Source organism: Dipodomys merriami, unplaced genomic scaffold (assembly GCF_024711535.1).
Source record: "Dipodomys merriami isolate MVZ:Mamm:240054 unplaced genomic scaffold, mDipMer1.0.p SCAF_11, whole genome shotgun sequence".
NCBI lineage: Eukaryota > Metazoa > Chordata > Mammalia > Rodentia > Heteromyidae > Dipodomys > Dipodomys merriami.
The window spans coordinates 44,373,666-44,386,819 of record NW_027202382.1 but is presented as its reverse complement, the minus strand read 5'-3'; the positions used below and the strand labels follow the sequence as shown (position 1 = coordinate 44,386,819).

The 13,154-nt window shown below is 48.2% G+C and overlaps 1 protein-coding gene across 10 annotated transcripts in view; it reads left to right on the top strand.

Annotated features, from left to right (window-relative positions):
* The first annotated feature begins 7,067 nt into the window (after positions 1 to 7,067).
* Fnbp1 (formin binding protein 1) overlaps positions 7,068 to 13,154 on the top strand; it is a 117,752-nt gene continuing 111,665 nt past the window's right edge. For 8 of the 10 annotated variants that reach the window (XM_070014837.1, XM_070014841.1, XM_070014840.1 and 5 more), the window contains exon 1: positions 7,216 to 7,325. In XM_070014837.1, coding sequence (XP_069870938.1) covers positions 7,302 to 7,325 — 24 coding nt within the window. In that variant the 5' untranslated portion in view covers positions 7,216 to 7,301. Of the gene's footprint in view, positions 7,326 to 13,154 lie in introns of all 10 variants that reach the window. The other 2 variants (XM_070014843.1, XM_070014846.1) reach the window with 1 other exon arrangement.

Below are 13,154 nucleotides of genomic sequence, written 5' to 3'. Positions count from 1 at the left end.
GCATGAAAGTATTATTACTCAGGTTAAAAAATTCCACTGGGAAAGTACAGAATGGGATGTCCCCTCTCCCCCCAGGGAGAGTCCAAGGTGTTTTTACTCACATGCCACCTTAATAGTGCTGTTAAATTTATGATTAAAAAAAAAGCAGTAAGATTACTCCCACACGCTCAGCAGAGCCAAAGTAGGACACTGAGGTGGGGCCAGAAAGATTGCCTTCCATGATCAGCACTGATTACTACTTGGCAACTAACCTCTTTCTTCCCTATCTTGGGACATCTGTTTTAAATATGAACTCTTACATGTTTGAACAGAGCATTTTCATTTGATCCTTCTACCCCTTTTACAGGTGGAGAAACTGAGAGTGAGAAACTTTAGAATTATACTAGGAAGATAATAGTTTTATTTACTAAGCGATTAAATTTGCCCAGCATACTGTGATGTATACATGATCTCATTTAAGTTAACTTTTAGAAATAAGACCTCTATTTTATACAACATTATGTGGTTATTAACTTGTTTTCAAAGACCTTTTTCCATGTGTGTCTTTGCTGGGTTTCTGCTGGGGGCTGAGCCTACCACTTCCATTTTCGCTGATCTGTCTAAATGGTCTCCCGGTGGTACTCCTTGGTGACCGCTGCTACAGGAGGCCATGGATGGGTCTTCTTTGTTCTAAGCATTTAGTGTCTTATTTTTTCTGACCTTTGCCTTCTGTGTACACACATACCCTATATTCCTCCTTTGTTTTTTTTTTTTTCCCTCCCTTTACCATCTTTATTTTTTGTGTATGTGTATACCAGTGCCGAGGCTTAAACTCAGGGCTGTACCTTAACTTTCTTTGCTCAAGGCTAGTTCTCTACCACTTGAGCTACCACTCCACTTCTGGCTTTTTGGTGGTTATTTGGAGATAAGTGTCTGATGGGCTTTCTTGCCTGGCTGGCTTTGAACCTTGATCCTCCTATCTTGGCCTCTTGATAGCTAGATTACAGGTGTGAGCCACCAGCATCCAGCTTATATGGAGTACTTTTTAAACAGTTAAAGTTCAGAGAAAACTGTTCTTTTGGCAACTCTACTTAAACATGTGATCTCAGAATTTCAAGAAAAGTTTTTGTATAATTATGATACTGTACGGTAACTGAAATAGATGGTTGATGGACACCTTTAACTTCAAGGTTGGCCTGCGAAAACAAAGACATGTTCTCCTGCCAAGTGCATTGTATTTTTCTATTTTCTCCATTTGTGGCAGAATGTATTGATAGAATATAGCACTATTGATAATATTTAGCCTAGGCCAAATATTTGCAAGTCTTTTAAGCAACAAATAGGTATTCTCTAGGGTTTTTTTTTCAACTTTTATTGTTATTATAAAGGTGATGTACAAGCCGGGCGTGGTGGCTCATGCTTATAATCCTAGCTACTCAGGAGGCTGAAATCTGAGGATCCTGGTTCAAAGCCAGCCCGTGCAGGAAAGTTCATGAGATTCTTATCTCCAATTAGCCACCAGAAAACGGAAGTGGCACTGTGGCTCAAGTGGTAGAGCGCTAACCTTGAGTTAAAGAGCTGAGGGACGGTGCCCAAGCCCAGAGTTCAAGCCCCACAACAGAAAGGAAGGAAGGAGGAAGAAAGAAAGAAAGAATGTACCGAGGGGGTATAGTTACATAAATAGTTAAAAAGTACCTTTCTTTTAAATTTTTTTTCTTGTCAGTTGTAGAGCTTGAACTCAGGGGCCTGAGCACTGTCCCTCAGTTTTTGCATTCAAAGCTAGTGCTCTACCACTTTGAGTCACAACGTCACTTCCAGTTTTCTGGTAGTTAATTGGAGATAATAAAAAGTCTCACAGACTTTCCTGCCCTACTGGCTTTGAACCATGATCCTCAGATCTCAGCCTCCTGAATCTCTAGGATTACAGATGTGAGCCACTGGCACCTGGCAAGAGTACATTTCTTTTCATTGCTCTCGTTTTTCCTCCTATCCCTGCCCATAAATTGAATAGATAATTTTCAACACTTTTTGGGGGTGGGGTGGGGGGTGGGTTATGGGGCTTGAACTCCAGGCCTGGGCACTGTCCCTCAGCTCTTCAGCTCAAGGCTAGTGCTCTACCACGTGAGCCACAGCGCCACTTCAGTTTTCCGAGTGGTTTATTGGAGATAAGAGTCTCAGGACTGGGGCTGGGAAGGTGGCACAGTGGTAGAGTGCTTGCCTTGCGTGCATGAAGCCCTGGGTTCGATTCCTCAGCACCACATAAGCAGAAAAAGCTGGAAGTGGTGCTGTGGCTCAAGTGGTAGAGCACTAGCCTTGAGCTGAAGAGCTGAGGGACAGTGCCCAGGCCCAGAGTTCAGGCCCCACGACTGGACCCCCCCCCCAAAAAAAAAAAAGGTCTCAGGACTTTGCTGGCCCAGCTAGCTTTGAACCATGATCCTCAGATCTCAGCCTCCTGAGTAGCTAGGATTGCAGGCGTGAGCCACCAGTGCCCAGTTCATTTTCATTCTTGACTTGAAGCACGCCATCTCTTCCAGGAGAGTGGGTGTTTTTTTTTTTCAAACATTTAGCCTTTTTTTGTTTTGGTCATGGGGCTTGAACTCAGGGCCCAGGCACTGACCCTGAGCTCAAGGCTAGCACTCTACCACTATGAGCCACAGCCCCACCTGGGTGGTTTTTTTTGTTTGTTTTTGTTTTTCTGCTATTCCTGGAGCTTGAACTCAGGGCCTGAGAACTGTCACTGAACTTCTTTTTGCTCAAGGCTAGCACTCTACCACTTGAGCCACAGCACCACTTCTAGCTTTTTCTGTGTATGTGACACTGAGGAATTGAACCCAAGGCTTCATGCATGCTAGGCAAACACTCTACCACAAAGCCACATTCACAGCCTGGTAGGTGGGTTTTCAAGCATATCTTGGAGTCAGGAAGAAGTCTGGACGGGACCTATTGCAGAAAGCCATCCTCTTAGAAAAGTCTGGTCCCAACATGAATGGTGCTGACGCCTTCAATCGCATCCTTGGTCTTCATAGTCTTCCTCCTCAGTCTGGTGGCACCATGTGTGAGCCACTCAGCCACAGACTGTGCAGTTTTTGGGTTTTTTTTTTTTTTTTTATGATTTTAAGATCATCCTTACAAACCTTCAGGGTAATTGAATAGTTATAAAAATTAGTTGCAGTACACCTGGTGCCCTTGGTTCTCACCTGTAATCCTAGCTACTCAGGAGGCTGAGATCTGAGGATCACGGTTCAAAGCCAGCAGGAGCAGAAAAGTCCCCATGTGACTCTTATCTTCAGTTAACCACTCAAAAGCCAGAAATGGTGCTGTGGTTCAAGTGGTAGAGCGCTAAACTTGAGCACAAAGAGGCTCAGGAAGAGTGCCCAGACCCTGAGTTCAAGCCCCACAACTGACAAAAAAGTGACAGTAGTAAGATATACTCACTGTGAAGTGCCCATTTGCACCCTCACCTGACTTCTTCCATTTGACTGTCTTCTGTGTCCTTAGCACCCTCAGATACCAGCTTGCCAGAGTATATCTGTAGGTTGAGTGCTAAGGAAATGGGAAAGTTTAAGCTAAAAATAGATGATAGGAGTTTTTAAAAATCCAGAGAGGAACTGGAAATGTGGCTTAGTGGTAACGTGCGTGCCTCACATGCATGAAGCCCGGGGTTCAATTCCTCAGCACTACATACACAGAAAAAAGCTGGAAGTGGCACTGTGGCTCAAGTGGTAGAGTGCTGGCCTTGAGCAAAAGACACTCAAGGACAGTGCCCAGGCCCAGAGTTCAAGCCCCAGGATTGGCAAAAAAAAAAAAAAAATCAGAGACATACCTTATTAATAGACAACCAGTCAACTGTTGTTTAGGCATGGTGGCTCACATTTGTAATCCCAGCTACATTTGAGGTAGAGATAGGAGGATCATCATTTGAGGCTAGCCTGGGCAAAAATATTAAAAAGACCCTATGTGATATGTGTAACCTCTGCTATGCAGGATGTGGAGATTGCGGTCTAAAGCTAGCCCATAGCAAAAGTGCAAACCCTATCTGAAACATAAATGAAAGCAAGTCAGGCACCAGTCAGTGGCTCATACCTGTAATGTTAGCCACTCGGAAAGCTGAGATCTGGAGGATCATGGTTCGAAGCCAGCCCAGTGTGAAAAGTCCACTAGACTTGGTATAAAAATAAGTAAGTAGGAGCTGGGCAGGTGGCTCAGTGGTAGAGTGCTTGCCTTGCATGCATGAAGCCCTGGGTTCGATTCCTCAGCAACACATAAACAGAAAAAGCTGGCAGTGGTGCTGTGGCTCAAGCAGTAGAGTGCTAGCCATGAGCTCAAGAGCTGAGGGACAGTGCCCAGGACCAGAATTCAGGCCGCAGGACTTGACAGCAACAATAAAAGTCACCTATCTGTAGTTGTTATGTATATGTTGAAGTCCCAGGGTTAGATGTTCGCTAATTGCAAGCAAGATTAGAATTGCCAAGAGGCAATATAGTTGTTTGCTTCTAACTACACAAAAACCTATACACGGTTCCTCGTTTGTCCAGATAGTGTATTTCAGTGCTAATATTTTGCATGTGACCAGATTATTCAGTGACAATATTACTTTGTAAATCAGTGTTACTTAAATATTACTGAGAAGTAAAACATGTCTACAACTGAGACCAATCCGGAGGTCAACCCTCTGGTATTTGCTTGGGGTGAAGAGTTCCCTGGGAAACTGATTCCTAAGTAGGTCCTGCAGTTTACTGGTGGGAATCTCTCTGTTACCATCACACCTTCTACGGAAAATAGAAAGGGATTTATTTAGTTCTTCCTACAAAGTTGTGTGCTGAACTTCGTCATCCTTTCTGCAGACTTTGCTCTCTTTATCTTGAGCCCTGTTCTGGCCATCGTTTCAATATGTGCCTTTTCCTAGGCATATCTTTTTTCTTTTTCTTTCCCCCCCCCCAGTTGTGGGGCTTGAACTCTGGGCTTGGGTGCTGTCCCTCAGCTCTTCAGCTCAAGGCTAGCGCTCACCTCTTGACCCATAGCACCACTATCTGTTTTTCTGGTGGTTAATTGGAGATAAGAGTCTCCTGGACTTTCCTGCCTGGGCTGGCTTTGAACCATAAACCTCAGATCTTAGCCTCTTGAGTAGCTAGGATTACGGGCGTGAGCCATCGGTGCCCAGCTTCCTGGCCATATCTTTTTTGTCATTTCTAGGACTTGAACTCAGGGGCCTTGCACTTCTAAGGAGACATTCTCCTATCAAGCCATGTATCCAGTTCTATTTTGTGAATATTATGACTCAAAAATCTTCCCGTTGTCACCAGAACTTAATTGAATTACCCATGTTTTTAGTGAGGTATGATTAACTTAGTTCCATAGGGTTCTGCTGTGACAGAACTCTTTTAATGGGTTCCTGTAACTAACAATTTCCTGCTTACTCATCTTAAAAGTTTCATCTTCATGTGGCTTTTTTTTTTTTTGTCTCTTCCTCTTCCTCCTCTCTCTTTAAAGCAACAGGGTCTTTCACCTCCTAATTAGCCTATTTTTAGCTGCTCATTCAGTTTTTGAGAAGTCTCCAAGAACTCAATCAAGATTTGATCCTTGTATTTGACTGAAAAATACTTGAAGCTTGGAATGGAGGAAAAGTGAGATAAATCACATTTCACTGGCCATTTCCAAACTGTGTGACCTTGTTTAAATTCCCAACCCTCCAACTCACTCTGGCAGTGAATCTGTTGTCTGGGAGGAGCCACTCAGATTGTTAACTGTTTAGCAATCTCGCCTCAAGAGTCTAGTGGCCCTGCAACTGTAGAACAAAGTATTTTTATTTTTAAATTGTTATTATAAAGATGATATACAGAGGGATTATAGTTACATAGGTTAAAGAGTACTTTTTTTTTTACATTGTCACCCCTTCCCTTGCTCTCTCCCAGTTTTTCCCTTCCACCCCCACCCACAAGCTGTATTTGTTCACAGACAAAAAGGAAAGAAAGACACAAAGAAAAAAAAACTTTGTTTCCATTTCCTGGAGTTCATTTCAATAAATATTTTACAGGATCAGATGCATATAGGCATTGAGCCTTTGTCAAAACAAAGCATTAAAACACAAAAATGGCCACAGAAATGGGTCGTGGGGTGTCTCCTAACTGAAAACAGGCAGACCAAAACAGTTTGGACAGTTTAATGTATTGTCACTGCCCAATCAAGGAAGGAAGTAGACACAGCTTATCGGCAAGGGGTTCCAGGCCTCACCCCTTCATGGAGGTGCATGATAAACAGGCTGAAGGAATGGGGGGGTCCTCTCAGTGCCCCGTTGAGCTCACCGTCTACTCAGGGTAAGTTCCAGTACTGGCACTTACTAACTGAAAGAGACGGAAACGCGGAGAAAGCCTAGTGATCGAGAGCAACAGTCCAACTCCAGAAATTCCCCGCGGCTTGTCAGGAGGGACTTCCTGTGGAGCTCTGGGATATGCGTGTACACACACATCAGTAGGCAGAGCGCACACGCAGGCGAGCCCACACCGCCCACCGTGACACCTGCCGTCGCTGCCCCGCTTGGCAGCCGGGTCCCCTCTTGGAGGTGGCGCATGCTCCGAGGTCGCCCCGCTAGCCCTGCGGAGGCCGGATTCGAACCGAGCTCGTTCTCCGTGGCCCCAGCCGCTCCCGCGGTGGTAACGCGAGTTCATGCCTAGGGCCCCTGGCCCAGCTCGAAGGAAAGCCCGGGCCGCAGGTGAGACACCGCGGGGGCGCGCCCTGACTTCCCTCCCCGTGCGCTCGGGCTGCTCGGCCCGCGCGGGCCGGGCGGAGGGACGCGGACGCCAGCGCGAGTGGGGCGGGCGGGAACGACCGCCGGGGACGAGCACTGTGCCGCGCTGGACCCGAGCCCCGCGCGGTCCGAAGGTGAGCGCGGGGCCTGAGCGCCCGAGCGCGGACGCTAGTAAGTAGCGGAGGAAGGGCGAAGGGCGGCAGTGGACCCCAGACCCGGGCCCAGTGAGGGCCGGGGGCGGAGCCCGGCCGGGGCGTGCGCGTGCGCGTGCGCGAGCTGTCAGCAAGACCCCGCCCCCTCGACGCCCCGCCCCTCCGCCCCTCCTCCCCCAGCTCTCCTGTGAGGGGCGGGAGCGCTGCGGCGGCCGCGGCTTCCTCGGGCCATTTTGCTGTGCGGCGACCGGGAGGAAGACCTTCCGCGGAGACCCAGGGCCAGGAGCCCGAGGAGGCGGCGGTCGCGCGGGCACTGGGCTGTCCGCGGTCGGTCGCGGGGTCTCGAGGCGGCGAAGCGATCGCCGGGGACGGGGACTGGAGAGCCGCGCCCGCTGCGCGGGGCGCCCCTTCCCGCCCCCTGCACCATGAGCTGGGGCACCGAGCTCTGGGTGAGTGAGGGGCCGCGGCTGCTGGGGGCGTGCGGGGCGCCGGGCTGCGCTTCCCCGCGGCCCGGGGAGGGGGCGCCGGCCGGGCTCCGGGCGGACGCGCGGGCGCGCGGGTCCGGTCTCCGGTCTCCGCGGCCTGGGAGCGGGCGCGGGTCCCGGCGCCCCGCACTGGCCTTGGCCGGGCGGGAGGTGAGAGCCCAGTCGGCTCCGGAGGTTTGGGGATTGGCGCGTGTCCGCGCCGGCCCGGGGAGGGTCGCGGGTCGGGTCTGCCCGCGGCTGGCGGGGGTGGGGGGGAGCCTTGACACCCCCTCCGTTACCCCGGCGGTGCCCGAGGCCGCGGCGGGCCGGGGGGCTGCGCATTCCCGCGGGCGGGGCGCGGGCGCTCCTCCCCGGGGATGGGGAGCCTCGGCGGGCGCCGGGTCCCCGGCCTCGGGCTTTTGGGGTGCCAAGGTCGGGGAGGTGAAGCCTTCTCTCTGGAAGCAGCGGGGACCTGAGGCCGGGGGCGACTCGGTGTGCACTTGTTCGTGGTGGTAACTCGGGTCCCGAACTTGAGGGGCTGCGGCGCCTCACCGGTGAGGACGCAAGTTAGGGGCATCGCGAGGGCGTCCGGAGGAGACAAGGGCGGGAGGAAGGAGGCTGGCGCCGCGGGGTCCTCTGCCCCAGGTGCCGATGGGCCGGCAGCCTGGGGTCCAGGAGCCGCCGCCGCCCCGAGGGCGACCTGGGCGGCCGGGCCGCGCGCACAGCCGCTCTCCTCCGGGGGGAGAGGCGCGGGCTGGGGACCGAGGCGGCCCCGGCCTCCGGGGCTCCGGCCGCAGCCAGGGGTGGTGGGGACCGAGTCTCCATCTCTGCGCCCCGTGGGCCTAGGATGAACCGCCAGAGGAGCCCCGAAGCGCGCTGACTGCCGTGCGGAACCGTGTCGGTGGAGGATGTGGACGGAGGGAGCGCGGGGTGGCGGCGGCCACCGGGGAGGAGGCCCAGGCGCCTCGCGTCCAAGTAAAGCAAGGTTAGGGCAGATTAGGGAAATCTGCATCCTCCCTGGTTTGTCTTTTTCCTCTGATTGTTTTTACGTAACCATTTCTTAGAGCCGAAGCAGCTACTGTTATTAATGTTCTTAACGCTACTACTGTTATTCGTGCTCAAATCCGGAGGGAAGTGGCACTCTGAAATGGAGATGTTTTATCAACAGCGGTGTAATGGGGTTCTCATTCATCCAGCTCAAACCACACCCACTGATGCGTACACATACCCATTTTGGAAATAAATTATCCTAGAGTTTGAAATGTTTGCACACACTTGGGTGAGACAGAAACCTTCCCCCTATCAGTGCTGTTTCTTTCCCCTTCTCTTCTTCTTTGCGCTCTTTTTAGGTTTCCTGAGGTGGGAGGACAAACCAGAAGTAGTCTTCATCAAGAGAATAGACATTTTGTCATTTTTCTTCCATTTTTATCGATCTTTTTCTCCACGTGTTCAAATAAGTTGGAATATGGTTTTTTTGTTTGCTTGCTTGTCTTTTGTGCCCAATCCTGGGACTTCATTTCAGGTCTGAGGCATTGGCCCTGAGCTTTTTGGCTCATGGCTAGCATTCTACCTCTTGAACTACAGCTCCACTCTAGGCTTTTTGTCAGTTAAGTGGAGATAGGAGTCTCCTAGACCTTTCTGCCCGGGCTGGCTTCGAACCACAATCCTCAGATCTCAGTCTCCTGGGTAGCTAGGATTACAGTTGTGAGCCACTCACTGGCAGCCAGCTTTGAAGTTTGGAATTATGGGGGCAGTGAGGGAGTGGGGAGAAACATCCCACAATATTTTTCTGACTTGAGGAGGAGCTGAACAGAGGGATAGACATTTCATAATAATGCAAGAGGTTTGTGTAGGTTGTTTGGAAGAAGGTGACCAGGGGAGAGAGCGGCAAGATAGCTCCTGTCCCTGACATGGTTCTCCACATATTTCTTTTGGGAGTGGAGGGATGGGAAGGAAGGCAAAGATGAGAGTTGTTGTAAATAAATGGGAACTGGAATTTATGATATGAAACCATGGCTGCCCCAGAATTATTTGCAGAGGTCGTGGATAGAGGAAAGTGAAATGGAATTGGACCTAAATTGGTAATAACGGAAGCTGGGTGGAGGCTATAGGAGTGTTCATGATGCTAGTCTCTCTACTGTATCGGACTGAAATTTTCTATAATAAGAGTAAAGTAGCTGGGTGATGGTGGCTCATGCCTGTAATCACAGCTACTCTGGAGGCTGAGATCTGAAGATCACTGTTCAAAGCCAGCTGGGACAGGGAAGTCCTTGAGACTTATCTCCATTTAACTACCAGAAAACTGGAAGTGGAGCAGTGGTTCAAAGTGGTAGAGTGCTAGCCTTGAGCAAAAAAGAACTCAGAGACAGTGCCCAGGCCCCTGCGTTCAAGCCTCACAACAGATCCCCTCCTCCCCTCCCCCCAAAAAAGAGTAAAGTGGGGAGTTGAAGGCTTGGCTCAGTTGTTAGAGCACAAACAAATGTATCACGTCCCAAGTTTGAGGCCTGGTCTCTGACATAAAAAACATGTAAAATTAAAATAAGGAGTAATTGGAAAATATTAAAGAAAAAGCTGTGAAGCATTTGAATTTATTTAATTTTTCCTGGTCCTGACTCTGTCCCTGAACTCCTTTTTGCTCAAGGCTATCGCGCTACCACTTGAGCCACAGAGCCACTTCCGGCTTTTTCCATGATTAATTGGAGATAAGAATCTCAGGGACTTTGCTTCCTGGGCTTACTTCAGATCTCAGCCTCCTGAGTATCTAGGATTCCAGGTATGAGCCACCAGTGCCCGGAGCTTGGCTTAGACTTTTTTTTTGTGCTTGTTAATTTATGAGGAAGGATGTGTCAGTAGTTCTGTATGGTAAAAGAATATGGCAGTGAAGAGAGGTTTTTGTTTTTGTTTTCAGTGGTACTGGGGCTTGAACTCAGGGCCTCTCATTTGCTAGGTAGGTGTGCTTACTTGAGCCACACCTTCAGTCCTGCTTTTTGCTGCTTATTTTGGAAATGGAACCTAGTAAATTATTCTAACCTGGCTGAGTCACAACCTTCTAGATCTCAGCCTTCTGACTATCTAGTATTACAGGCCTTCAGCTACTGGTGCCAGTTTATTTTATCTTTTTTAGGTATTTATGGACTTTTGCCTTTGAGTAGCTTATAGTTTAATAGCGGGAAAGAAGTGAGCACATTATTCCACTACTAAAGACAGTGCAAAGTTTGAGATTTAAGGTGAAATGCAAAGGCAAATGTGTATTTTCCGTTGCCTATTTATTTTATTAGTGGTCTTCAAGACTGCAAAATCCTCTCACATCTAGAACAGTGAAGGATATGAAACTGAAGAACAAGTCTCCATTTCTCTAGTGGTCAGAGGCTTGGACATGTGCAGCGTTGGGCAGCCCTGCGGACAGCTGTGATTGAAGGTTTCTGCAGCGTGGCTTTGGGATTGGGCACATGTGTAATGAGGTAATGATGGTGCCCTAAACCTCACTTGGCAGTGGGGTACTTGTAGATGGAGACAAGACTGCTATGATTTGGGTGGCGGAGAGAGAGCTTCGTGTAACAGGTGGACCTTCACAGATGCAACCAGAATTTAAACAGTTTAGTTTAAAACTAAAAACTACCAAGAGTTAACAAAACCACGAGATTTAAACTTGGATTAAAGGCCTGCTTTCCTGCCACATCCTGCTTTGTGGAGGGAGTGAAGCCTTCCCCCTCCTCCTCTTCTTTTAAAAATCTCCTTTGTAGGAATAACCTTTCAGACTCTAGAACACTTTTGAGAAATTATGAAATGTCAGAAAGTTATCGTGAAAGTACATGAATGAACTCAAAACCCATAATTTGAATTAACTTTATTAAATCCATTTATGTTTTCTTGGGACTTTCTATTTTTGTAGCAGAGGATTGTAACTGAATACTTATTTTTAAGTGATTAGATTATAACAACATTATGTCTCCATAACATTGTCCATAACTGTCCATAACATTGCCTTTAATCAATTTTAGAAATTTTGCCTGAACGATAACCTTATATAAGACTCCAATCTGAATTGTGGTAAGTCACATTATAGGCACAGAAGAACATCTCCTTATTTCTGAGACAGCATATTAAGTAGGCTTTTTGTTCTTGTTGGACTTTTTGTTTTGTTTTATTTTTTTTCTTTTATGGTAGCCCTACTCTGGCTTGAACTCCGGGCCTGCATGCTCAATCCCTTAGCTTTTTCTGCTTAACGCTGGTTCTCTAGTTCCTGAGCCACACTTCCACTTCTGGACCTTTCATGGTTAATTGGAAATGTGTCTCAGGAACTTTCCTGCCTAGTCTGGTTTGGAACCTTGATCCTCAGATCTCAGCCTCCTGAGTAGGTGGGATTATAGGCCTGAGCTACTACCACTTCTAGATTGTAATATCTGAGTCAAAGAAACATTTGTATTTTGTATAATTAACCAAAGTAGGGTAGGAGTATAGCCTTACTGGTAGAGGCCCAGGATTTGATCCCCAGCATAGGGGGATCTTATATAAATGCATTTATATAAGTATGTTTTTGTTTTTGTTTGGTTTGGTTTGATTTTTCTTTTTTTCTTTTCTTTTTTTTTTTTTGGGTCCGGTCGTGGGGCCTGAACTCTGGGCCTGGGCACTGTCCCTCAGCTCTTCAGCTCAAGGCTAGTGCTCTACCACTTGAGCCACAGCGCCACTTCCGGCTTTTTTCTTTTTGCTTATGTGGTGCTGGGAATCGAACCCAGGGCCTCAGGCATGCAAGGCAAGCGCTCTACCAATGAGCCAACTTCCCAGCCCCGGTTTGATTTTTCTTTAAAGGTAATTTTAAACTCAGGTGCTGTGGCTCACACCTATAATCCTAGTACTCAGGAGGCTGAGATCTGAGGATCAAGGTTGAAGCCAGCCTGGGCAGGAAAGCCCATGAGACTGTTTCCACCATTTAACCACAAAAAGCAGAAGTGAAGCTGTGGCTCAAGTGGTAGAGCACTAGCTTTGAGCACATAGAAGTTCAGGGACAGTGCCTAGGTCCAGAGTTCATGCCCCAGGGCCAGCAAAGAGTAAAAAATAAAAAAAGTGGCTAGGGGTCAGTGGCTCATGCCTGTCATTCTAGCTACTCAGGAGGCTGAGATCTGAGGATCACAGTTCAAAGCCAGCCAGGGCAGGAAACTCCATTAGACTCTGATCTTCAATAAACCACCCAGAAAACTGGAAGTGCTGCTGTGGCTCAAGTGATAGAGTGCTTGCCTTGAGTTGAAGAGCTGAGAGACAGTGCGCGGGCCCAGAGTTCAAGCGCCATAACCAACAACCACAACAAAAAAATTAAAATAAAATGAACTTTAAAAACTTAGAAAAGTAATGTCTTAAGAGTCAAGGTAGGGGCTGGGAAGGTGGCTCAGTGGTAGAGCGTTTTCCTCGCAGGCATAGGCCCTGGGTTTCATTTCTCAGCACCACATAAGCAGAAGAAAAGCCAGAAGTGGTGCTGTGGCTCAATTGGTAGAGCGCTAGCCTTGAGCTGAAGAGCTGAGGGACAGCGCCCAGGCCCAGAGTTCAGGTCCCACAACTGACAAAACAACAACAACAACAACAACAAATAAATCAAAGAGTCAAGGTAGTCACGGTTGAAATTTTGACCTACATCCAAAGAAATGACAAATCAAGAGTTTATTACATTGAATTGTTTTTCTTACCCTTGGAGATGACAGGTGATTAGATGTCATCACTGCTTTTCATTAGCTTGCTTGTTAGTGGGAAGTCTGGGTAGCTCCACTGAAGATTTTCACTTTCGTCATGATTCTAGGCTTTGACACTCACAGCTTATTCAGT